Source organism: Vitis vinifera, chromosome 3, assembly GCF_030704535.1.
Source record: "Vitis vinifera cultivar Pinot Noir 40024 chromosome 3, ASM3070453v1".
Taxonomy (NCBI): Eukaryota; Viridiplantae; Streptophyta; class Magnoliopsida; order Vitales; family Vitaceae; genus Vitis; species Vitis vinifera.
Window position 1 is genome coordinate 3,947,763 of NC_081807.1, and position 26,163 is coordinate 3,973,925.

The 26,163-nt window shown below is 35.3% G+C and overlaps 2 protein-coding genes across 9 annotated transcripts; both read left to right on the plus strand.

The window, feature by feature from the left end:
- The first annotated feature begins 772 nt into the window (after positions 1-772).
- Positions 773-2,303, plus strand: LOC100855200 (protein RGF1 INDUCIBLE TRANSCRIPTION FACTOR 1). The gene is made up of 4 exons (XM_003631556.4): positions 773-1,243; positions 1,347-1,421; positions 1,529-1,669; positions 1,768-2,303. Exons 1-4 carry the CDS (start codon positions 1,079-1,081, stop codon positions 2,110-2,112), a joined length of 726 nt encoding a protein of 241 aa, XP_003631604.1. The 5' UTR covers positions 773-1,078; the 3' UTR covers positions 2,113-2,303.
- A 5,198-nt stretch (positions 2,304-7,501) lies between these two features.
- Positions 7,502-26,043, plus strand: LOC100855164 (HVA22-like protein k). Of its 8 annotated transcripts, none has more exons than XM_059735862.1 (10): positions 9,659-9,804; positions 16,168-16,589; positions 17,435-17,779; positions 18,573-18,648; positions 19,050-19,147; positions 21,199-21,250; positions 23,432-23,495; positions 24,560-24,655; positions 25,093-25,165; positions 25,602-26,043. In XM_059735862.1, exons 4-10 carry the CDS (start codon positions 18,629-18,631, stop codon positions 25,748-25,750), a joined length of 552 nt encoding a protein of 183 aa, XP_059591845.1. In that variant the 5' UTR covers positions 9,659-9,804; positions 16,168-16,589; positions 17,435-17,779; positions 18,573-18,628; the 3' UTR covers positions 25,751-26,043. The 8 variants fall into 8 exon arrangements, 6 of the variants coding, with proteins under 6 accessions (XP_059591845.1, XP_059591843.1, XP_059591846.1 ...); XM_059735860.1 differs by having other exon boundaries at positions 9,661-9,804; positions 18,573-18,631; XM_059735861.1 differs by having other exon boundaries at positions 9,662-9,804; positions 25,581-26,043.
- The last annotated feature ends 120 nt before the right edge of the window (positions 26,044-26,163 follow it).

Sequence of the window (26,163 nt, forward strand, 5' to 3'; positions counted from 1 at the left end):
ATTTTCCTTTTCAAAAAGTCAAAGATACTCACGCCCTGAGGTCTCTTCATGCAATCATTTAAATATTTAATATTGAAAAAGGTTTTCATAGGTTGTTTGGCTACATTCAAAAATATCTTAGAATAATTGAAAAACTTTTTTAAATAAATATCATGATCGGATGCTTTAAATAGAGTCCAAAAATAAAGATTTTCTATTGTAATTAATTTTTATTTAAAAAATAAGAAATTCAAAAGAAAAAAAATAATGGGTCCCATTATAGTACAAAAAAATATTTTTAAGGTTTATATTTATTAAAAAGATATCATTGTTTAAATCGTGTTATATATTTTTTGGTAAATTTTTTTTAATAGATATTCCTATGGTAATTTAAAATTTATTTGGTAACTATTTTTAAAATCAATTTTTTATTCTAAGAAAATATGTTTTACAATTAAAGATTGTTTTTTAATTTTTTTAATAAATATTTTAAAAAATAACTATATAAATAAAATAACAAAAAATAAAACCTTATACATGAAAATAATTTTTAAAAGTATTAAAAACGGTTAAAAACATTTTAATTTTTAAACAAATTTTTTTGTTACATAAAACATTAGAAAATAATTTTTAAAAATTATTTTTTAATTAATTTTTTTTAAAGAACAGCTACCAAACAAGTTTTGGTATTTTTCAAAACTAAAACAATATTAAATAAACTTGGAAGGCATGGTCATTAATAATAACAATTTTTGTTTTTTAAATGTAGAAATGGATGGTGAGGAAAGCAATTCTCGTATGGTGAGATTATTGAAGTGCGCAGGAGGGGGTTTGCAGGACTGCGGAGAGCGCCGCAGCAGCAGAAGCGGCAGGCAGTGAGAGTCTGGGACACATACACCACCAACAAAGACAAAACTACATAAAAACCCCTGACAATACACAGTCGCAGGCCCCCACCCCAACCTCAGCCTCCACATTCATCTGTCGCTCTCACAAATCTCTGTTATTTGATTTCCCTCTTAAAACACTTCCACCAGTTCCACCTTCCGCCTTCCGCCTTCTGCCTCCGCCTTTCGCCCTTCGCAGCCCCCATTCCACAATGAATTCTTCATGGATTTTCTTCCTCTTGTCTGAAAAATTCTTCTCTCCCTGCCACCTCCACCCCCACGCCAGGAAGAACGAGAAAAATATTTTCTGTTTGGATTGCTGCCTCACTCTCTGCCCCCACTGCCTCCCTCTTCACGACTCTCACCGTTTGCTTCAGGTTGGTAATTTATCTCCACGCTCACTCATCCCCATCTCTCTCTCTCTCTCTCTCTCTCTCTCTCTCTCAATTCTGTTCTCTGATTCATCTCTTTGTGGGGTAGGTTCGTAGGTATGTCTACAACGACGTCGTTCGGCTCGATGACATGGAGAAATTGTTCGACTGCAGATTCGTTCAGGTAAAATTCAAGTCGTGAAAAATCCGATTAGCTTCCCATCTGGGTATTGGTGAATTTCCGATTTCCTGATTTGGGTTGATAAAAAAATTCGAATTTCGATTCCACAGTCGTACATAACCAACAGTTCGAGAGTGGTTTTCCTAAACCACAGGCCCCAAACACGCCCCATCAAATGCTCCGGCAGCTTCTGCAGTTCCTGCCAGAGAACTCTTCAAGAGCCGTACCAATTCTGCTCTCTAGCTTGCAAGGTACCAAATTTACTATTAAAAGAAGAAAAAAGTGAAACACATGCGGTTTTGTGAAACAAGAGCGGTTTTCCGAGTGGTTTACCGATGGTTTTTCTCAGGTACGGCATGCGGTAGACATGGAACGGCCGGTTTCGAGGTACATTTACGACTGCGAGTGCCTGCAGCCGTTGGATTTGGGGTGCGCGAATCTCGAGGAGTCGCAGATGACGCCCAGCTCAGTATTGGACGCTGAGGTCTCGTCTCGCAATACGACGTCGTCTGGCTCCTGCACTGACGGTGACGGTGGCGTTGGGTGCTTAAATGTCGGATGTACGGCCACGACGGAGAAGGTTACGCGGAAGAAACGGTCCACCCGAGTCGCGGTGGCAAATTTTTGTGACCGAATTACCCCTCGCTCCGTTAGCAAGCGCAAAGGCCTCCCTCTTCGTAGCCCACTGTACTAGCATAGGTTTTCCAGGGGTGTTTTTGAATATTTTGGAAAGGGCAAAATGGTGAACATATTTTGTCAGTTTTGGTTTCATTTTGAAATGATGTAATTGCGATGACTGATGAGGGACTGGGCACTTGTGTATTTTTCCTTTTTCACTACAAATTTCAAGGGTTTACATGGAAATACATTTTTTTCCAAGTCAAACATTTAGTTAAATGGGTTATAGACTTATAGTAAATAATTGTCATCAACCAATTAATTATTAAACCCATCATATATTCATTCAAATTTCAATTTATGTATTTTCATTTCATTTTTTTATGCCAATTTTGATTCCAATTCCATTACTGAGTGAGTCTAATAATGATAAATATTTTTAAGTGTTAAAAATATTGAAAGTGTTTCGAAAAATCACTTTCAAACATATTTTTTAAAATAATTATTAAAAAATAAGTGAAAGCTATCTGACAATTCGCCACTGTCAAATGTGTTTTTTTTTTTTCTTTTTTTAATATAAAGTTTAGGGATAAGTGAAAAATTAAGCACATTGGGTTCAAAAAATGATGATTACCAACGAAAAGATATTGAAACAAGAATATGAGACTTTTAATTATTAAGGTCAAAAGTGGTATATTTACGGAACATGTGAAGTTTCCAATTTCCAATTTGCATGACTCTAAATCAAAAAGGGGTATAGATGGGGGCCATAGTGGGCCATGCATAATGTAAAGTCCAACCCTAAAAAAGCCCGTAAATTAGGGGTTTTTGCTGCCCTCCAATAAAAGCTCTCTTTCAAATTGTCAGACCCTCTCATCATAATAACTGAATGGGGGCTCACCATTTGACGTATCGCCGTGAGAAAAAGGGGAAAAGTTTTATTGGATACCCTGCAAACCGGACCTCGCCTTCCCAAATGAAGCCCAGCCCATGAGCCTCTCTTGCCTGGCCCATTGCCAACCCACTGTCAGTCTGCCCCACTCACGTGTGCTGACGTTGGATAACTTTATTTTTTTTTCTTCTCTATTGATGCGTTGGCACTTCTCCACGTGGACCCCTCTCTTTTCCATCCTTTTTTTGACACGTGGAAGCCGACAATAAAGAAAATGGATTTTTATAGTATGTTTGTTTTGAGCCTCATTGGTACTAGTTGTGAAGGGCAAACAATAGTGCCACAAAAATTTATTAAATATAAAATGACTTCTTCCATAACCTCTTTTTGAGAAATAATATTTATATATACTAAATCATTTTTTAAGTCAAAAGCTCTTAAAATAAAATTATTAAAATAGCTTGTTGTTTTATTTTTAAAAATATATATTTTATATTAAAAATTATGATTTTGATCTGGTCTCAATTTATAAAAAAAAAAAAAATGATTATGAATAGAATCTTTACTTTCACTCACTAAAATATGTATTTTGTTTTAATATACCCATCGAAAAATAGAATCAATTGCAATGTATCATATGTAAAATCTATATCCTAAATTTAATATATTTGTATCTTTATTTGATCACATATTTTTATTGATACACCTACTAAAAAAATAGAATCAATCATAATATATTTATATCCTAAATTTAATATATTTGTATCTTTATTCATTCATATACTTTTACTGATCAAGATTATTGGTTTGGTTTTGTAAGTATCGATCCATTATCTTAACTCGTATTTTTTTAGGTATACAAATTATTTGAATATTTTGAGAAAGTGAATCTTAGAAAAAAAAAAAAACCTTTTACCTAATATGTCAACTATACTAAAATAATAATAGTTTAAAATTGGATTTATTGATTAGAAGGGATAAAAAAATTTTAAATTTGTAAAATTAATTTTTTTGATTTTTGAATTTGAAGAGTAACTTATTTTTTTATATAAATACCCTTCAAATTTTTTTATTATTTACGAGTGTATTTAAAAAATATTATTATTTTTGTAAAAAGAAAAAAAAAAAAGGGTATTTTTGTCTAAAATAAATATCTTTTTAGGTTGTAAAAAGGGTAATGGGTTAGTTTTTCAATTACCCCTCTAAAATTCAACAAAGAAAGTCATGCATGTTTGGTTTTAGAAGATTAATGCATTATTTTATTTTATTTTATTGAAAAGAAAGTGATATGCATGTTTGGTTTTAGAAGATTAATGCATTATTTTATTGAAAAAAAGAAGGGAGTGCGGCTGAAGGGACAAACGGAGGACAAGTTCGGATGAGTCCCATGTATATATAGGGCTGGCAGGCACTAGAACAAGGAAGGAGCCATGCTGAATGACGTGGCAATATGGTCCACGTAGGCAGATGTTGGTTGGATGGAATGCATGTGGGGACAAGCTCAAGATCTCAAAGTCCAAATCAAAACCTTTTTGCTTTCGGCCACAGTTCCGGTAAAGTCCAATTCGCATTATGGGAATATCCTCTCATACTCGCAAATAGTTTCCCTTCTTCCATCTCCTTTTCTGCGTTCTACAATCTTCGCCTCCTCGTAAAAAAAATTCCACGACTCAACTAGAATTTTGTCGTTTATTTATTGGGAATTAAAATCAATGCCAGATTCTTAGGGATATTGGAATGGAATAATGACGGAAAGCCAGCTTCCTGACCTTTAAGATCATATCAAACAAAAAATCATTCCTTGACGGTGGATTAATGATATATAAAATCAATTCTTTTACCCACTTTCAAATGGTAAAGCAATTTTGAAAATCATTTTTTATGGGTCCAAACAATTTTGTTTTCTCCCTTTCGCTTGTATCCAACAAGTAACTTTTTAATTTATTTTTGTTGACGTATTAGATGGCTTGTTTCATTACATATAGATATTATTCGCTTTATATTTGAATTGAGGGGAAGTGAGTGATTGAGATATCTCACATTAGATAGATAAATAAATTTTTAATATTATATATGTATGAGTTCATTTTAACTATGTAAATACGTTTTAAAACCATGAGAGATTATTAGACCTAAAATTGATAATATCTACCTAGGAGGGAGTTAATTATTATAAATCGTATCACAGTTGATAGTAGATTGTGGTGTGAGACTTGATCTATTTTCCCCTATACGAGATGTTTATTTGTCTGACCTTATAATCATATGGGATACAATTGAGACATTGTGTCTACATGAGGAGAAGATGGGTGATTGTGATATCACATGTTAGATATGAGAATATATATATATTAATATTTCTTAATCATGTAGATGTATTTTAAAGTCATGAGAACTCATTAGACTCAAAATGGATAATATTTAATAGCATATTATCACAAATGGTATCAAAGTCGATCATTGACTTCGATATTTATTTCATAATCCTATGAGACAAAATGAAAACATTATGTTTGTACATCTACGTGCGATATGAGACATTACGATCAACCCTCATACAGACACGATATCTTTGTCGTTTTATAGGATTGTAAGATTAAATTGATAGATATCTTTTATAGGGCTAAACAAATAGAAGTTCATCCTTGATTAAAGACTTACTTTGATTTTATTTTTAATGACTTACTCCCTACCATGTAAATAAGGAGAGTGAGAGACTAATGCTCGGTTGGTGCCTAGAAAAGAAAAACCTTAAGAAGAAATACAAAGGAAATATGGGAAAGAGTTGATGACTCTTTAAAGGTGTTAGTCTTTAGAAACTAGACTACTAGTAAAGTCAATGCAGGATCAAACGTTCTTAAATTTATAATCCTTTGATGCACCATTACTAATGAATTTTTAAATTTGGGTGGTTAAATTGACCACTTCAAGCTTAATTCTATGAATGATGCCATCAATGAGTAATTTATGTAATAACTATACAAATTGTGCATAAAAATTAAATTCATGAGGCATATTATTGACTCAATACAATGTTAAAAGGGAACAAACATCCATGAAAGATTAATCAAAATTTAATTAACCCTAATACCCTTCTAATTTTAATAAGCATCTCTTTATTTGAGGGTTAAGTGAATATATCGGTTAATTGATCTTTTACAATATGCTTGGTGTTAAAGAGTTGCATGTGATTCGGTTTAGATGTTCGTTAAACTAATGCTAGACAATTGGAGGAGAGAATGGGAATTTGTGAAACTAAGGTTAGGGTTTGTGTGTAGTGAGAGATGACAAGGAATAATATGGTTTTTTTTGTTGATGTGGCACAAATCCACGTGGCAAAAGATGTGACAAGGTTATTTAGAAAGTGAGAAGGTATTTTGGGAAACTATTATGACATGTTTGGGAATTGATTTTGAGAAGATTTTTTTTTTCTTTAGAACAAAAGACATAGAAAACACAATTAACAATTTTTTTTTTATCTTATAAACAAAAACACAATGTTTTTAAAGAATATTTTTAGTTATTTTTTTTATTATTTTCACTTTTTTTTAAGTTATTTTTAAAAATAATTATACAAATATATAAAATGATTAAAAATAAAACATTAGCCATACTAATTATTTTTAAAATATATTTAAAAATAAGTTAAAAATATTTTAGGTTTTCAAATAAATTTTTATTCTATAAAAAAAAAAAATTAAAAACAATTTTTTAAAATTATTTTAAAAAACAGTTATCAAACATACACTTAATAACTCATCTCAAATGACATAAAAGATTAAATACTTTTAATTGATTGAATTGTATTTGATTGTTAAGACGATGAGTTACTTTTTAAAGTTTTTTCTAAGGTTATAATTGGTTCTCATAAAATGTGAGAGAAATAAAATAAAAGAAAAAAAGTGAAAAAAATATTTAAAATAAATAAATTACTTTTATATATTTTATCAAACTCATTTTATTTATTTTTTTTCTATTATATAAATTTAAATAATTTTAAAATATATAAATTTCTAATTAATTTTAACTATAATCCAAATATGAAAAAACTATTTTTATTAATATTATTTTCTTTTCTTGGTGCATTTCAATAATCTAACCAAAACAAACTTAATTATAATATTACTTAATATTATAAATTTTATGATACATACATTATTTTTATAAAAAAAAAAACTTTCTTTCATTTTTTTTTCTAACTCTTTCAAACATTTTGATTAAATTTTATCCAATTATAATTTTTTTCAAAATTTTCATTCCATCTTATCCAATATTTTTTTTCACGGATTTATAATAGTTTTATATTCAAGGTTAGTATCTACTACGAATGTACGGATATACTTTATTTAGTAAGTGTTTTAAAAAAAGAGTTCTAAAAAAATAATTTTTTAAAAAATAATTTTATATTTTTTTGTAAAACAAAAATATGATTAAAAACTTAAAATATTTTTGCTTTCTGAAAACATTTTATTTCTATTTTTAAAAACAGAATACTTTTTTTTTTTTTGTTTTCTAACGCGTCTTAATTTTCGTTCTATTGACCATGATATTTATGGTAACCTTACATACCGTGCAGAGCCCACTGTGGGCAGCTCTAAAACAAGAAACATTGTTTTCTTTTTCCCGGATTTTCTCTACAACCAAACGGAGAGTTGATCTTCTCTGGATAAAAATTTGAATATTCATGTGTAACTGTAAATGAGGTCAATCAAAGATGGGTTTCGATTTCACGCCCACGCCATAAAAAACGGCATCACATCCACCGTCTTCACATCAAATCAACTCATTCATCTGTACTCCAAACACGGTTTTTTGGCAGAAGCCCATAAGTTGTTCGATGAAATGCCTGAGCGAAATGTTTTCACTTGGAATGCCATAATTTGGGCTTATATAAAAACCCAGAACTTGAAACAAGCGCGGGAGCTATTTGACTCTGCTCCAAGCAAAGATTTGGTGACTTACAATTCAATGTTATCGGGTTATATAAACACTGATGGATATGAGACTAATGCGCTTAAATTATTCATTGAAATGCAATCATTGAATGATGAAACTCGAATTGATGAGTTTTCTTTGACGAGGATGCTTAACTTGTCCGCAAAGTTATCCATGGAGTCTTATGGGAAGCAACTGCACTCATATATGGTGAAAACTGCAAACAATATAAGTGGGTTTGCTGTGAGCTCTCTTATTGACATGTATTCCAAGTGTGGGTGTTTCCGTGAAGTATGCCAAGTGTTTGATGGATGTGCTGGGGTGCTTGATTTGGTTTCAAAGAATGCAATGGTGGCAGCTTGTTGCAGAGAAGGTGAGTTGGAAATGGGCGTGAATTTATTTTGGAGAGACCTGGAGTTGAATGATGTGGTGTCTTGGAACACATTGATTTCAGGGTATGTTCAGAATGGTTGTGAGGAGGATGCACTGAAGTTGTTTGTTCATATGGAGGAGAATGAAGTGAGATGGAATGAGCACACTATCGCGGGTCTTTTGAGTGCTTGTGCTGGTTTAAGGAGTTTGAAGCTTGGGAAGGAAGTGCATGGTTGGGTTTTGAAATATGAGTTGGGTTTCAACCCATTCATAAGCAGTGGCCTTGTTGATGTCTATTGCAAGTGTGGTAATATGAAGTATGCAGAGTTAGTTTATGCGACAATTGGGACTGGGAATGCCTTTTCTATCACTTCAATGATTGTGGGGCATTCCTCTCAAGGCAACATGGGAGAAGCTCGGAGGCTTTTTGATTCTTTAACTGAGAAGAGTTCTATCATCTGGACAGCTTTGTTTACTGGGTATGTCAAATCACAGCAATGTGAAGCTGTGTTTGAACTTTTGAGTGAGTTCAGAGTGAAGGAAGCAATGGTTCCAGATGCTTTGATCCTCATCAGTGTACTGGGTGCATGTGCAATACAAGCTGCTCTTAATCCTGGAAAGCAGATTCATGCTTATGTTCTAAGAATTGGGATTGAACTAGATGAGAAGTTGGTCAGTGCTATGGTTGATATGTATTCAAAATCTGGGAATATAAAATATGCAGAAAAGATCTTCCAAAGAGTTACTAACAGAGATGCAGTCATTTACAATATAATGACAGCTGGGTATGCACACCATGGGCATGAGAATCAAGCTATCCAGCAATTTGAGGAAATGTTGGAGAGAGGTGTTAGACCTGATGCAGTCACCTTTGTTGCACTTCTATCAGCTTGCCGCCATTGTGGTTTAGTAGAACTAGGGGAGAAGTATTTTGCTTCCATGACAGATTACAATATATTGCCTGAAATTGATCACTATGCATGTATGATTGATTTGTATGGGAGGGCTAACCAACTAGAGAAGGCAGTAGCATTCATGAAAAGAATTCCTATAGAGCCAGATGCTGTAATATTGGGGGCATTTTTGAATGCTTGCAGGATAAACAGGAATACAAAACTAGCAAGAGAGGCAGAAGAGAAGATATTGAGAATTGAAGGTGATAATGGGGCTCGATATGTGCAGTTAGCTAATGTCTATGCTGCAGAAGGGAAATGGGTTGAGATGGGGAGAATAAGGAGGAAGATGAGAGAGAATGAGATCAAGAAGTTTGCTGGTTGCAGTTGGGTATATGTGGAAAACAGAGTTCATATCTTCACATCTGGTGATAGTTCTCACTCAAGTGCAGAGGCTATATATTCTATTTTACTCATCTTGACTGCAGAACTAAATGATACTGCCCGGTAGAAAATTAAAACCAGGATGGTTTGTTAACAGGGTATTCTGAATATCAGTTTGCTAAATAAAAGGATTTAGGATACTTTCTAAACTAAGGTTCCAAGTGGATATCCAGTCAGGGAGGCTTGCTATGCTAGAAGGTTGCAACTGTGGGACTGTTGTTGATTTATGGAGGTACACACCACTGAGCCAGATAAAATATCTCTCACAATTCTAAATATGAAAATGGTAGTGTTGCTTGTTTTCTCTCTTTGCAGTGAAATATATTCCCAACGTGGATGATCAAGATACTAAGCATCTGCTTAAGAATTTCTTTTGCTTCTTCCTTATGCAATAGTTCAAAGAGGAAAGGTTTTGCATCATAGCGTTTGTATTGAATATTTGTACACAAACAAACATTTTCACCCAGAGAAACCATGTATGGTTGCAATTTTATTTTACAAGAAATTTTTGTGTCAAGTTTTCATTCACTACTTAGTAGACATTCTAGGAATTTAAGCATCAGAGATTTTGACATGTCCTTGTGTAGACCCCCATTAGGGGCACATTTTTTTCTCTCATTTTGTACAGCTCACTTGCTAGCTGGAGGGCTCCTACAAAGCCAAGTGTTGCCTCCTAGTTGGTTGCTATGGAATCAACTTAGTGGAGTTGATGGACGAATGGGAAAGCAACACGAATAGGAGGATATGCTAGGGATCTGCAGGCCGTTATTGGGTAGCAGGCCAGCTGCAAGAAGGGTGGTCTGGGCTGCCGTTGGGGATCTTTTCTGTTAGGGAGGCTGCAGAGATTTTTTTGGAGGCAGGAGTTTTTGTTTGGTTACTTTTGGGTAGAGAGAGAGGACGCAGCTGCAGGGCTGGAGAGATAGCTTGGGGAGAAGGTTGCTTGAGGGAGGCGTGCAGGGATTCTGCAGGTATGAGAGAGCTGTGAGGGGGATTTCTGGAGAGCGAGGAGCAGGAAACTGTGAGAGGTAGTGGTGCTTTTGGTTGCTGATTGCTGGAGGAACCTTTTGGGAGAAGGATTCTGAGCTGAGTATTCACCGAAGACAGAGCAACGAGTCACAACTCAAAACACCCAGCTGAAGAAGAGACTTTCAGGTTTGGTTACTATGGTTTTCATGTACGTTTCCATTCTTCATACTTTTCCTATCTCATGCTCTGTGATTTTTAACTTTGCTTGTTGAGTTGCTTTGATTGGGTGATTATTGGTTTAAAATTTGAAGAGTTTGCTGCATTTTATGTTTTACTTTGGCGAATATCTTCCGTCCTAACCCACTGATTGTTAAACTCATGGATGAAATAATGACACGGGTTTAGCATACTGGTTAAAAGTTCCATGCTCTGTTCTCCTTTCTATTTTTCTTGCTCCTCTGTTTTCCCCTGAAGGAGACTGTCAGGCTTTAAGATCGGGAAGCTGGAGAGGTTGATTTACGGAGGATGATGATGATATGAAGAGGAGATTGACAGCTATGGGATCTGAATCTGAAAATGCTTGTATGAGGTGGATTGCCTTATTACTTCACTGAAGAACAGATACAAGAATTGTTTGATTCCATTAGACCCCTGTGTGGTTTTGATCTTGTCAAGGATAGAGACACAGGGAACTCTAAGGGATATGGTTTCTGTGTTTATCAAGATCCAGCTGTGACTGACATTGCTTGAGCTGCGTTTAATGGTTTGAAAACGAGTGATAAGACTCTCACAGTGCTTCATGCCACAGTTGGAAGTGGACAAGCAAAATCAGAGCAAGATAATATATTGGCCCAGGCACAATAACATATAGCTATGCAGAAAGTTGCCTTGCAAGCTGGTGGTTTGAATTTCCCGGGAGTGGGATGATGGGAGTATGAAGAAATATTGGAGGGCATGAGAGGAATGAGCCAAAGAGCAGTCCACAAGGCTATGTTTGAATCTGTAGCATTAGCGGCAGCTAGTGTCCTCCAAATCTCCTCCACATGCACCAGAAAATTTATCATCTCCAGTGGGTAGTGTCTCATCTGGGAGAGTTTGACAAGGCCTAAACTGTTAGAAACAATGACTTGGGTCTATTTTGGGGAATTTGTTGAAATTCAATTTGACAAGAATGGAGGAGTACGAAGCATGAACTTCAGTTTCTGATATCAGGTTCACTTGATGGCCAAGTTCCCATTGGGAAATCACTACCAGAATCACCATCAGTTAGTGCTTCATGTTATATAAACTCCGTAGCATGGTGATGTAGTGAATCTAATAATGGTGTTGGGAGTACTAATGGGCCTGCATTTGAGTGCATCTTGATGAAAGATTTCCTCAAGTCACTCTCCAAGAGGCTCAAAGGCAACATCGCTGGTTATGAGAACTACCATAGGGTCTATGTTCCTGAGAGACAGTCTCCTAAGTTTGATCCCAAGGAGCCTTTGCGGGTTTATGTTCTATTCCAGCATATACAGAAAATGCTGTCGGGCGAGATTACTGTCATTGCTGAGACTGGATATTCTTGGTTTAACTGTCAGAAACTGAAATTGCCTAGGAAATGCAGATATGAGTTCCAAATGCAATACGGATCAATTGGTTGGTTAGTAGGCGTCACACTTGGGTATGTACAGGCCACGCCCAAGAAGAGGGTGATGATTTCTTGCATTGGTGATGGTAGTTTTTACGTGACTCTGCTAGATATCTCTATAATGATCCTTTTGATAAGGAACAGGCAGTAGTAGCATTGTGGAAATGTTCACTTGAAGGAAAGCAATATATTGATGCTGTAATGCAATCCTGAGGCTGCTTGAATCTCGCAGTAAATCTCCTTAAATCAGATTCCAGTTCTACTTGTGAAGCAGCTGCAGGCCTTCTACAAGAAATGGCTTCAATTAATCTATACAGAGAGTCAGCAGCAGAAAGCAGGGCAATCTGGGATTACTGATGCTGTTCATCAACACTCCCCCACCCATTGCTATCATACCCATGCATATCACCAATTCCTACATATATATATTGCCATACCCCTCATACCCGTTATATCCCTACATTCTGCCACTCATCCCACTATTCGATACCCATTCATTTACTAAATCACTTTTTAGCCATCCCACTCACTGTTTAAGTCCGTTTTTCTCATCACCATTCGTCACCCACGAATCCACTTCCTTTGCTTCCCTACATGTGATCATCCTCATCCGAATGCGCCCTTCATACTCGGCATCTTTCATTCATTTTTGACTCCATATCCATTTAATCCCCTTTCCTACTCTATTTTACCCACATTCCTACTTCACTCTCCACATTTTCCCTTTCTTCCACCAACGAACGCGCCATTTTTATTGTCCTTCATCATCCAAGCCGTCATCCCAACTTTCATATGTTCCAAACTCATTATCCATCAAACCTCATGCATGGGATCTCGTTCTTCCTGTTCTTGGTTGTTAACATGGTATATACCAATCCGATGAAAGGAAAGACAGAATCTGATAGATGGGTCAGGAAAGTGATCAATAAGTTGGTATGATTGACCTATGTTTGAACTCAAATGTCCTTCATTGCTTCGTATTACACAGTGGTTGGCTGCTATGACAGTTTCGGCATTTCCATTGCTCATTGGGGTAGGGATATCGTGCTACAGGTTGAGAACTGGACTGCTTGCGTCATTGACTTTCTTGGTTTTGTTGCATTGGATAAACCAACAGGCTTTGCACATGCTATGAAGACGTGAAGTACCCATTATTCACAGGTGTATTGGGTCCAATTTGAATAATGTCTTGTGCCCAGACCTATGGAGACATGCTGCCCACCCAAGATCATGTTCGAACGGTCCCCTGACAGTCGTAGTACCAGCCACTGTTTGAATTGGGTTCCCTAGGAAACCACATTAAATATGATGGCTTAGACCAGGTTGAGAAAAATAATGCACCAGTTACTGATAATATTGTTGACAAGCAAGACAAACTAGAGAATGAGAAACACATGGATTCATTTCCAGATTTCGCCAGAGATTTGTGTTTGATAAAAATGTTCTCGCGTCAGTTTCTTTGTGGCACATATGCAGCGCAGTAGTGGGATTTGTGATGAACCCAAAGGAGTTTCAGGTTCGGGTTTTGAACCCAGTGTCTGGTTTTGATGGAAGGCTTAGATACTTGGAGCTTTATGTGTTGGCAATCGGAGCTTTTATTGATATGTGCATAGAGTTTTTGTATTCAACTCGTCTCAAGTTCTTTGTGAATGGGGTCTTGAACCCATCTCACACGAATGACTTTGAGCACTCTGGGATGCTTCTCATGTTCTTTATTTTCGGGGTCGTCGCCTTGTTCTCTCAGCAAACTGGGCTTGTCCAAAACTGAATAACCAATGCTCAATAGCCTTCACATAGCTCCGTTTCTGCCCTCACATACTTCCGGCGCGTGACTTGTTTGAATGAGAGCGACTTTCATTGCCAAATAGTTACTTGGGGAACCGGTGACGTTACTCCTATTGCAGGATTGCTTGGCAAATCTCAATTCCAGATTCACTTAGGAGGGATCCTTGGCTGCTAATTGGAAGGCTTCAAGACAGAAGGAAGTGAAGAGTGATGACACCAGGGAAGTGACTTGATTATCTACTCTACACTTGCCTGCTCATGGCCCCAAAATTTCAGAAGTGGTAAAGAAGCTGGAAGACTGCAAGTTCTGAAATTGACCTAGCCTTTCAAGTTGGGTTCCATACATTGAAATAAGAGGCAGTAGCATGAGTTGTCCTCCAGAATGGCTCTATTCTCTGCATGGTGCATGGCCACCTTTGGGCCACAGTGCCATTTTCCCATTTCACCATCTCTAATTTTGAAAAATATTCTTTTAAATCCCTTTCTTCAAATAATTTTCTAGATCTTAGTTTGTTTTAAAATAATTTCAAACTCATCCATTTTTCATCCTTAGTTGTTTTCTTAGGTTCTCAAAATCCCATTTTCAATAAATTTTGGTTGCCATTCTCTTTCCGGAAAGCCACTTTTGAATTTTCTTTGTTTTTTAAAATGTTTTAAAATACGCAAGAATCAAATTGTGTAATCCCTAGTTATGGAATTTACAGATTTGGTCCATGCAAAATAAATGGGCTTTGGTGGGGGCCCAACATCAAATAAAATTTCTTTAAAATAAAAATGAATTTTGAGTGGAGTGCCATGCGTGCCTTTGATGATTTTGTACTCGATTTAGTGACATGTGAGATATGTTTATGCTCTTTATTTTGCACTAACCCTCTCTCTTGATAGCGCGTAGTGGCTCGCTGCACAGGTACACACTCATTCCCACTCTGATTAGTCTATATGCGTTTTCTGACTCCCGTATGTGCATGTTTTGCTCTGAGTATTCATTGATTTATTCATCCATTGCCATGTCAGCTTCATCTCATTAGTAGAGACCCGACTTAGGGACTTAGAGGGGTGCTACGGTCTTTACCGTACCTTCCCGATAGGTAACCTGACCCCCGAACCCGATCCGGTTTTCGTAGATCACATTTTCCAAAATAAGGAGTCACACTTAGGGTTTTTCTTTCTTATTTTGTTTACCCTTTAAAAAAATAAAACAAAAATAAGTGGCGACTCCAAGTCTTTTTCTTAATCAATAAAAATCAAAATTTTCAAATAAAAATCGAGTTTCGCCATCAAGTGGGAAACGCATTCGAGCCATCGAAATGCGGGGTCCACACCTTGCATCTCCTGTGTGGTCTCTTCTGTTGGATTATGGATTGCTACCATCTTCTTTATTTAAATTTTTTGTTTTCCTCTTAGTTTGGGAAGTTGCATCAGAATTGCATTATGACATTTATTTCGTTACTATTTACTCTGTGAACTGATTTTGGAACTGAGCCATTCTGTTTTCTTCATTTTGGTCACTATTTTGCCCTCTCTACCCTTCTGAAAAATGATAATGTAGTCTGGTGGATATACTCAAGTGGTGTTTGTTTTTTTTTTCTTTGACTTAAGTATAAATAAAACTTAATTTAACTTAACTCTAAATACAACTTAATAGTATTAAGTATTAAGTTGTTTGTTTTTTTTATTATTTTATTTCTATTCAGTATTAAGTATTAATAGGATGAAGGTTGTGTTGAGATTGTATTTTAATTGTTAAGTTATTTTTAGCATTCAACAAAAAAGCTAAATAAGTTGAAAAAAAAGTTAAAAACAAACAATCTAAAGTTTGAAAGCAAATTGCATTCAACATTAAGTTAAAAAAACAAACACTACCTTAGTGACCATTAATATTCACACAGTCTGTACAGACTGGCAATATAAGAAACTTATTTTGCTTTGGAATACCGTATTATATCTATTTACTTGAGTTAACATTTTGAGAGATTTCAGGGAAAATATCCTTGTTTTGCCTTTTCTAAATTTCAATTCTCACCATTGTCTCTAAGTTGGTAATGTTGGTTAAGTCTACATGTCTCTTCTTTTTGGACCCTCGCTTAACATAAATGGCTTTTATGGATCTGCTATTTTTCTAAGCTATCTGGGATAGTGTGATCTAGGTTCCCCTGTTGGTATGATTTTTGCATAACTCCATTTTCTCTCATCCATTGATCCTCCTTCTATCAGAAAGCGAGCATTTGGAGAAGATAATAATGGAAACCAGCTTGATCAAAGACAAACAGGAGGAATGAAAGTCATAGCACTCAAGAGGAAACCTTATCCTGATCTTTTATCACAGAGGAGAGATGAGTAATCAACCTTTCATCTTCTAGTTCAATCGGTGCATGTATAATTCCATCTCTACTATGCTGCTTTTTCCAGAGTGAATTTGCAAGTGTTAAGTTATCCCACCATGCTGATCATCTACAATTCTTATCAGCATCATCACCATCACATAGAATGAAACATAATTTTGGGTGATTAAAATACACAAACTAGAATGTGTGGTTTTTGTTTTTTCATTATGTGCAGACTACAGATAATCAAGAATGGCAGGTTTCAAGGGATAATACAATCGAAGAACCAGCAACATTTGGAACAACAAAGAGGTTGGTGATGATTTTTACCCACAACTCTTAGCTTGATATATATTGTGAGACTGATTTCCATACAACTCTTAAACCTTTTGAGATGACTAGTAGTTTCCAATAGCAGCCTCTCAATTATTTTTAATCCTGCACATAAAAGTTTCTAAGTCCTTACAAAACCAAAACTGCAGCCTTCTTAGTTTTCCCTCGCCTGCAACAACGCCATTTCTTTCCCTCTTTTCTGTTTTTTGGCTATGAGGTAATCTCAGCTCAATCCATGATGATGATAAACCATTCTATATTTTTGTGGGTCTGTAGCTTTGAGGAAGAAACTGAGGTAGTAGTGCTAGTGACTGTAATCATTCCCTTAATTGCTACTACCTTTCTACTTGACAGGTGCAGAGTAAAGCCTTGTTTGGGATATCATCTTTTTGGCTTTAGCTTGAGCTTGAAGCTGAAGTGGAAACTTAATCTTTTCGTATTAATAAGTATTGAACATAAAATAGCTTCTTACATAAGCTAAAAGAAAGCTTACACGAGAGCTAATATTTTCCTGGCTTCCATATTAAGCTTTTCATTAAGCTATACATTCTTAAACAGAATGACCTAAATAGCTACACGACTCTTATTTAATTTATAAAAGAGCTTTTGACTTTTTAGAATTCGATCCAACATATTTAAATCAAGCTCTTATTAAGATTGTATTAACTTGAAATAACTTCCAAAACCCGATAATTGGACCTTGTTTGTACTAAGCTTTTGTTTTTGACTTTAGTATATTTGAATTTTTTTAATAAGTATAAAATAAATTTTCATATAAGTTAAAATAAAGCTTATAATTGAAGTAATTTTCCTTTTTTTTTTAGATGCGAAGTCCAAACAGGCCTTGGATTCGATATGGACAAGGTTTATGGGCCTGGAACCAGGCCCAAACCCGACGTTGATAAGTGTTTCGATGACAAGCTTGTTACAGAAGGATTGAAAAATGATCCGACTATAAAGCGAAAAAGGAACAAAATTCAAATTTTCTTGTGGACACGTACTCCTTTACAGTTGGATATCCTCGACTATTGGGAACCGTACTGTAACGAGACCATATCCTTTTTTATTCAAACGCGAAATCATCTTCTTCAAAATGTGAATCTGGAATTTTAGGGTTTTCTTCGCAAATCCCCGTTATGGCCCTTTTCGGATCCAATGTCTCAAGCGAGGTGAGAGCCTTCGATCTTAATCTTTCTCTCAGAGTCTGTTTGATTTCCTACAATATGTAGGAAAGTAATAGAATTTCAATTCTGAGAATCGAAACCCTATTTGGCATAATTTTTTTTTCCGCTCAAACATCTTTAAACATAAAATCGAAAATTTGATTTGTTTCGTTTTGGCTTTTTTTCTTTCGCCTTCCCAGCAACCAAACGAAGTTTAAGTCTGGGATGGGTATCCGTCTCGATTATTATTATTATTATTAGTTAGTAGTATTTTTTTTTTTACAACTATTTGTGGTCTTGGGGTTTTTAATCAGAGTTTAACGTTGTGGATCGGTATGGCCTTCGTTTGTTGTTGAGAAAACTGTGGAATGGGAAAGGTTAAAATTTTGAAGTTGATGGCTTGTGTTGTTTGATTTTGATTTTCAATAAAGGAAGAGGTCATTGTAGCCAATCTGGAGGACTGTAGTGTTCTCCCTTTTGAGTGGAGGTTTTTGTTTATCATGTTGCACATATTGAAGAACCTAACTTTTACATTTTTTATTTTAATCTTTCCCCCCCTTTTTTTTTCAGCAACCATTTGTTTAGAGTATTTGAAGATTGGGATGGTTTACTTTTTGAATTTTATTAGTGCTAACCTGTACAATTTGGATACAGTGATGACTTTGATGCAGTTAGAGTGAATAAATTTTGTTATTATTTACCCATTTGTTAGAAAAAAAAACCTTGTTGTCTCACGTATCTTTCTAATTTTTATGATGTTGAGATGGTGAAACTTGAAGATTATTTACCACCTATGCAGGTTGGATTGCGGTTGCTCCTTTGTCCACTTGGTTCCAATGTTGTGGTCCGAACAGCATGGTAAACTCTAAATTCAGGTTGTTTGTTTACAGATAAAGGGCTCTTTTGTACTTTATGAGTTTTAATTAGGATTAAAGTTATCATGGAGATGATTTGTGTGCAGCCTTTCTGTTTAAACTGATTCTATAACTTGTTAGTACAACAACAGAGAGGATACAAACAGTAATACATACTTAGAGCTTTGTTAATTTCAATATTTGTTTGTATGGATGATGGTAAGTTTATTGTTTTATAATTTTTTATGGGAACTTAGCCTTTTCCATCTTTTTTCTCTTTAAACCTTTTGATTGCCCTGCTTGCTTGAAGCAACATGGGATATGTTTAGCCTAGTCCATAAAGCAAATTCTCATGAAAAAGTAAAGCAAGATAAGACCTATCACTCATTTATGAAAGCATCATTAATATTTTGCTCTTGCAGCTGTTCTGTGGGAATTGTTTTTCCTGTTTATTCTACATTTAAAGCAATTGAGAAGAAAGATCAAAATGAGCAACAGAGGTGGCTTGTGTACTGGGCAGGTTAATGATATTCTTTGACTTTCTCTTAGTATTGTATGCTGATCCGTTTTTCTTAAGTTGCTGAATTCATGCTCTTTTGCTGTTTCGTGTTGGAATCAATTCCTGAATTAGCATGGTCAATGTATTTCTATGTTTGTAGTTTCAAAAGAGAGGTGGAAGAGAAGATTGAGGGAGGGAGGAAGGGCAATGGATCATTTTAATTTTTTATACACTTTTAATTATTTTCTAGGTTTCCAAATTATCAATCTCTCTTTTTTTTTTTTTTTTTGTAGAAATAAAGCTTTGTTCGAAAGAGAGTAAGGGAATGGATTGTTTTTTAATTGTTTTCTAGGATACAAATTGTTTTCCAAACACACAACTTTTAATCTTTTTTTAGGTTTCCAAATTATCAACCTTTTTTTTCATTCAGTATAACATAAAGCTTTATTGAAAGAAGCAAGAAAAATATTCTTTATTAGTGTTGTCAAAAGCAAAAGGCGATATCAAAGTGATAAGACTCCTTTTAGCCTAAGGCGAAAGGTGGAAAATAAGGCGATAGCCTAACTATAGTAAGACAATAAAAAACACACATATATTTACCTATTCAATATTCAACTGATATAAGGGTTGTCTTCAACAATCAACACTATTAATTTTTCATCACTCATGATGTCTTATAAAATTAACAAAATAGTAATAATTATTGAAAGTGTTAAATATTATACCCCATATTATAAAAAAAATCATATTGTTTAAAGATATTCATCCTATCTAAATGTATATTCTAATTTTTCAAACATCTAAAAAGCAAAATAAAAAACAAAATAAGAGATTGAACATTCTAGAGAACCTTTAGGCATCATCATTATAGTCATTATTGAAATTAAAATTGCCATTACTTCCATCAAGACTAGATTGATAACCCTCCATCTTATTATCTCTATGATTGATAATATAATATTTTATCTTATACTTTGTTTAATCCACTGCTGGATTGAATGAAATTATAATCTAAGTATGTTTAATCTTAATTCATGGTCAAAGGCAGAGCCTTTATGCCTTGTGCCTTATCCCAAGGCGATTGCCTCTTTGAAGTCGCCTTGCCTAGGTCTTCAAAAGGCGACTTTTATCTACCCTGTCTGGCCTGATGGCCTAGGCGACCTAGGCGATCGTCTTTGATAACATTGTTCTTTATTATAGAAAACTACAAAAAGGAAAAGCCAAAACACAAGGGAACATCCTTCTAGAAAAAGGACCAATACCTAAGGGTGAGAATGCCTTCTAAACTCTTCAAGCATCACAGTTCCCTTCTTGGATGAAGGTCTGGACGGTCATTGTTGGATTGCAGAATCCTCATAAGGATAATATGCATTAAGCAAGGCTCCCAACCATTTTCATAGTATGATTAACTTCCTGGGTCCTGCACTGTTAGTTGAAGCCTATTTGATGATAATATAGGAGTCCCCTTCCCTAACATCTCCTACTGCACAAGACTACCTAAAGTGCCTGTGTCTCTGTAGAATTTCTGTAACCCATATGTTCTCCAACAAAATACTCTACCCACATTTCCAAGCGCATCCGTCAAAGTTAAATTTTACCACTGAATTTGAAGTGGTTCCATCTAGGAATGGGCACCTGTAGAACTCTGCAGTTCTACTAGCTTCATACCTCCTTTTGATCCTTCAAAAAGAGATTTGTTTGAACTCTTCCATCTTCAAAGCAAAGCAATAAAATTAATTCTATTCAAATCATGCTCCTTTTTTGTATAAGAAAATTTTTGTTAATCGGCAGTTTGTAGAAGTTGAAGTAAGCACCAAGTTACCATTTAATGAATATAGTTTTCTCCATATACATATACCAACCAGATTGGATGATTATAGAAATAGAACCACTGAAGAGGGTCAACGTCTGTGTTCATGTAGGTGCTATCACGAAGCATCTAATTTTTTGCATCCTGGAACCTGGGTTGGCCTAGGCATGGCTGCTGTCACTGGCCCATTCTGGAAATACATTATCTTAATTGCATTATCTGCTCATTTTGGACTTTTATTGACCCTTCTCTTTGTTTGCAGCCTATGGATCTTTTAGTCTTGCAGAAGCATTTGCAGACAAAGTTCTTTACTGGTATGATTTTCAACCATAATCTAGTATTTTATTTAGCTATTGCCTTGGTAACATTGGACCAAATGATGCTCCGCATTGGGAGTCCCCAATGCCCCTCTTAAGAAATAAGCCTTTTGCAGTATGGGGTTGTTGTGTTCCTTCATTTTTTTAATGTTTTATTAGGCATACACATTTTGATGAAGTTGGATTGTAATTATCATGTTTTCATTTGTTGATTTGCTGAATTACCCTGTGTGTGGCACTGCAAAGTTTGTTCCTCTCAGTCTCTGTTGCTTTATTATTGCTCATTTCCAACATTAGATGCTTCTTGTTTGGCTTTGAGGCTGGTGTCAGCCTATATGGGTCTTCAACATTGGAAATTATTTATTTTACTTACAAAGATATGAGTAGTTATTCATGTTGGGAAGCACGTACACATCCTACTTGAAGGGGTGGTCTCAACGGCTTAGCTTCACTCCATATCCTTGTTTTTCTTCTCTTTTTCTTTCGGATGGCCCAAAGGTTTTGGAGCCAATTTCAAAACAAGCTTCTTTGAGTATAATCTGGAAAGTACACTTCATCTAACAAGAAGCTTTTGGCTTTAGATCTTTTTTTTCTTCTTCTGTAATCTGTATGAATCTCACCCAGAGGAAGTTTTTCTTCTATTGCAGAAGATCCTGTCTACATTGCACCAAGGCATAGATTTTCTTCTTTTCTAATATTGGATACAGATTCTACCTCCTAGATGGTTCTGTGTAGCTGTTACTGTCTGGAACCTAGACCAATGATTCTCCCATATAATTGTTTTCTTTTACGAGATTTCTCTGAAATGCAATATAGATACATCCTGGTTTCTAGATGTTGGGTGGGATCTAGTGAAGGTACATCTTTTAAGTAATTTACCTGTGGAAGGCATTATGCTTCTTGTCAGAGGTGGAAACTCAAGGAGGTTTTGGGATGATATATGGTGCAGTGATAGTTCTTTTCAGTAGGATGACTCCTGATTTATATATAATTGTGCTAATGGAAATGTGGGGATGGATGACTGATTATCCAGTCATAAACTAGGTGTTTACAACAAATGATGGAACCGATTTGTGCTTCATGAGTGTATCTTGGAGGTAGATGTTGGGAAATGTTCTTTTTACAATTCAGATTTATTGTCAGTGAAGTGGTCCTATTCATCTTTTCTGGAGAGAGCTTGTTCTATTTTTTTAATTATTATTATTATTTTTTGAAGGGGTATGGTTTTGGGTTAAATTGGTTTTCCAGGATTTGACATATTGTGGGTAGCACCTGATTCCTTTGGGGAAATGGAAGATGGTTGCATAGAGTGTGGAATGTGGAGGTCATATCCTTTGGAGTCTCCTTATTTGCTCTATGGGCTGGGGAGATTTTCCTTGTTGGTTTCTGTAGGTTTATTTATTTTTTTGTTCTGAAATTTCTTTTACTTGTAAGTTTATTTATATATTCATTTTGAATCTAATTTCTTTTGATTATCACAAAATTCATTTACATTTCGTACATTTCATACTTTTGAATGATATATAGTTTTTTTATTATCACAAAATTATTGGAGAGCATGATATGCATTGTGGACTTAAATCCTAACAGTTTAAACTTGTGGAAAAATTAGTGTCCAACTTGGTATTAGAGCCTTGTTTGATAGAAGGTCATGAATTTAAACCTCATTGCACGTTTATTTCCCTATTTATTGAGTTACGTGCAAGCCCAAAGGAGGTTGTCTGTGATATGTTTTCCTATGGGCCTGTTTGTCTCTTCATGTATGGGTATGGGACCGCACATGAGGGGAGGGTGTTGGAGAGTATGATATATATGCATTGGGGGCCCAAATTCTAGCAGTTTAAACTTTAAGGAAAATTAGTTTTTCAACAAAAATAAGAGTTATTGCCACTTTTGATTACTATGGAACTGCCACTATCTAAAATCACGAAGATTTGAAATTTCTGATTTGATACCACATCAAGATCAATATGCTGCTTGAAAGTGTACTGTTCATAGTGTAGATGTTATCTTCTTGGGATCCATGCTTGCACATTTATGGATAGTTTGTCTTTAATTTTCAGATGTGCTCATTTCTTCCTTACATGCATAATTAAAGGAATTGTCAATTGGGGTTTCTACATTTTGTTTACTGCAGTATTGGAATCTCAGGATGCTCTTTTTGCTTTGTTTCATCAGGTTTCCACTCTACTACCATATGAAGTTTGCATTTCTTGTTTGGCTTCAACTTCCATCTACTGATGTAAGCTTGAGCTACATCTTTTATCGGAATGCTTTGCGTATGGATTTTACCTGTTACAATGTTACTCTTCTTGCATGTGTTACATTGTGATTAGGTATATTTAGGAGTAAACTGGCTCTCTTTGACTGTAAGATGGAGTTGATCTTAATTTATGGTTCAGCTGAATAACTAAAATTTGAACTGTTTACTTTGAGAACTATTTGTTTGGGGTAATCAAATCCTTCAGATATTTTTAGCTTTCTTCTTATGTGAAAAAGGAAAAAAAAAAACCCAACTGTTGAAATTCAAACTTGGAAACAAGCACAAGTTACAATGCATTTACAGGGTCTAAAGATGGTTTTTCAAGCTTTGTAATGATATGATATGCTGGTCCTTCCTCTTCCCCAGATGTACAAAGTAGGAACCTTCTGAAATGGAATCTAATTGGAAGAGGAGCTCTGCCAGGATATGTGGGGGGGCGCTGGGAACTCAATTCTTGTCCTGCATAACATTTGCATTTCAACTACACCGCTGTTTCCACTGCTTTGTGTTCTCATTCTCTTTTCTTTTAACAATTCTCTTGTCCCTACCAGGACTCGAACCTAGAGTCTCCCCATCCCAACTTTAATCCCTTGCCACTTGAGCCAAGCCTCAAGGGAAATTCTTATTTTCCATTTTTTGTTATTCAAATAATTATTTTTGCAAGTAATCTGCTGGTTGAGGAAGATACTTTGAAATTTTGACATTCTGCAATTTTGTTCTAAAGTTTCCCAATTTTGTAGTTCATATGCAAATTATTTGAGCTTTAATTTGATTTGTGAATGGTTTGGAAATTTTTTTTGTCTTATAGATGCTTTGATGAATTATGTGACTTTGGTGGATCACTGAAAGATATTTGTACAAAATCACTTGTTTAACTACTTTAAAAAGGGGATTTCTCTCATTTGTAGTTAATTCCTTTTTGGATTCAGAAAATTGGTTTGGACAAGGTCGCCTATAAAAAAATATTGGTTTGTACAATGTCATGACTAATTCTCAAGTTTTCTTAGTTGCTTTATGGCTGACTACTTCTTGTTGTTTAACAGGGGGCAGGGCATTTGTACATGAGGCATCTGCGTCCATTCCTTTTGAGGCATCAAGCTAAACTTGATCAAATTATGGGGCTTTTATATGGTGAAATGGTAAGACTCAGGTTTCATTTGATGTTATTCTGGTGAAAATTGATTGTTAAGCCCTGATTACCTTGGCAATACTGCTCGAACTAGGTAGGGTAAGAAAATCATTTACTTCAGATCAGCAAAAACCCTTGGTGTCAGGTTGAGGAATGATGGTGTACTTGCCATGCCAAATCCCTTTTTTGCTCCTATACTTTCTTCCACAAATAAGGAATCCTGGAAACCTAAGGGCTTTTCAGTGTTAAAATACCCAGTGTACCAGGATGTCTTGGTTGTAACATGTTTGGATATTGAGTGGCATAGGTTGGATAATCCCCTTAGAATTCGTTAATGCCACTCCATTTATTGGTTCAAATTTGGGTGATCTATTCTTTCTCCTGTGCTTTGCCATGCTTCTATGAATTGCAAATTCAAGATTTTTGATAGTTAGTGTGGATTTGCAGGCTAAATTTATTAGTCTACACCAAGCAGAAATCCAGTTGGCAAGGACATTTGTCATGAAGGTTTTGGCAGGAGGTATGGATGTGAACCCACAGGGGTTATGTATGCCCCTGGATGGAAAACCGAATATTGGTTACTGCTTTAATATGTGAAATTTTAGTTATTATTCTTTATATTTCTCCAAATAATTCAAGGAATCCTGTCACTTTAACACACTATTCAACTTTACATTCTCAACTCTCAACAACTTTGAATATACTGCTCTATTTAATTAATATCTTTTGTCATACTTATTTTTAATTACACAATCCTATAATATATGTTACTATATCAACTAAGACATGATTTCTATCTTTTGGAGCATGCCATTTCTATATAAATAGATGCATTAGTGTATGAATAACAGGCTGATTCTATATCTATGATTAGAGTTTTTCTTTTTGTTACCATTTTTGTTTTTTGTAATATCTATTTTCTTGCTTTTAATCAGTCCGAGATATCATTCACTCAGACGTAAAGCAAGTGACTGGCGCGATCGAGGGTCCAACGACCAGACGGACGCATGACTCAACAACAACCCAACCAACGCATGATTCAGTGATTGAGAACCCCACAACAGGGAGACAAACACAGGACTCAGAATCCAACCATGAAGAATGATGCCGTCTTCGACGAAGAAGCAAAAGTCAATCTTTGCTCCCTACCAGAAATTTGTAGCAAATAATTTCCATCTTCGAAGAAGCAAAAACCAATCTTTGCACCCTACCAGAAATTTGTGGCAAATTTTTTTTTTTGTGTTTGATAGGGCTTTGGGCATATTGATAAGAGTACAAAAATTTGTGAATGGAATTGGGTTTTAAGCTGTAAATTTATGGGTTTGCTGGTGTAGTTTTAGCTTATTGTATCTATAAATGGTTGAATGCATGAAACTGAAAATCAGATATTGCTGTAAAGCCTGAACATTTGTGGACTTGGTGATTGATTCGAAACCTTTTTTTTTTTCACACAATCAAGGTGTTAAAAGAAATATGCATGGTGGGATGGCGGAGCTATTTTTGAATATCGTTTGTCAT

Bases quoted from the DNA above. Each gene is read 5' to 3' on its own strand.
- LOC100855164 (XM_019218998.2), top strand. From the start codon at position 17,747: ATGGCCCTTTTCGGATCCAATGTCTCAAGCGAG. The intron at 17,780-18,572 runs GTGAGAGCCTTC...CCACCTATGCAG, and splicing joins GATCCAATGTCTCAAGCGAG to GTTGGATTGCGGTTGCTCCT. The intron at 18,632-19,049 runs GTAAACTCTAAA...TTGCTCTTGCAG, and splicing joins GTTGTGGTCCGAACAGCATG to CTGTTCTGTGGGAATTGTTT.
- LOC100855200 (XM_003631556.4), top strand. From the start codon at position 1,079: ATGAATTCTTCATGGATTTTCTTCCTCTTGTCTGAAAAATTCTTCTCT. The intron at 1,244-1,346 runs GTTGGTAATTTA...TTTGTGGGGTAG, and splicing joins ACTCTCACCGTTTGCTTCAG to GTTCGTAGGTATGTCTACAA. The intron at 1,670-1,767 runs GTACCAAATTTA...GGTTTTTCTCAG, and splicing joins TCTGCTCTCTAGCTTGCAAG to GTACGGCATGCGGTAGACAT.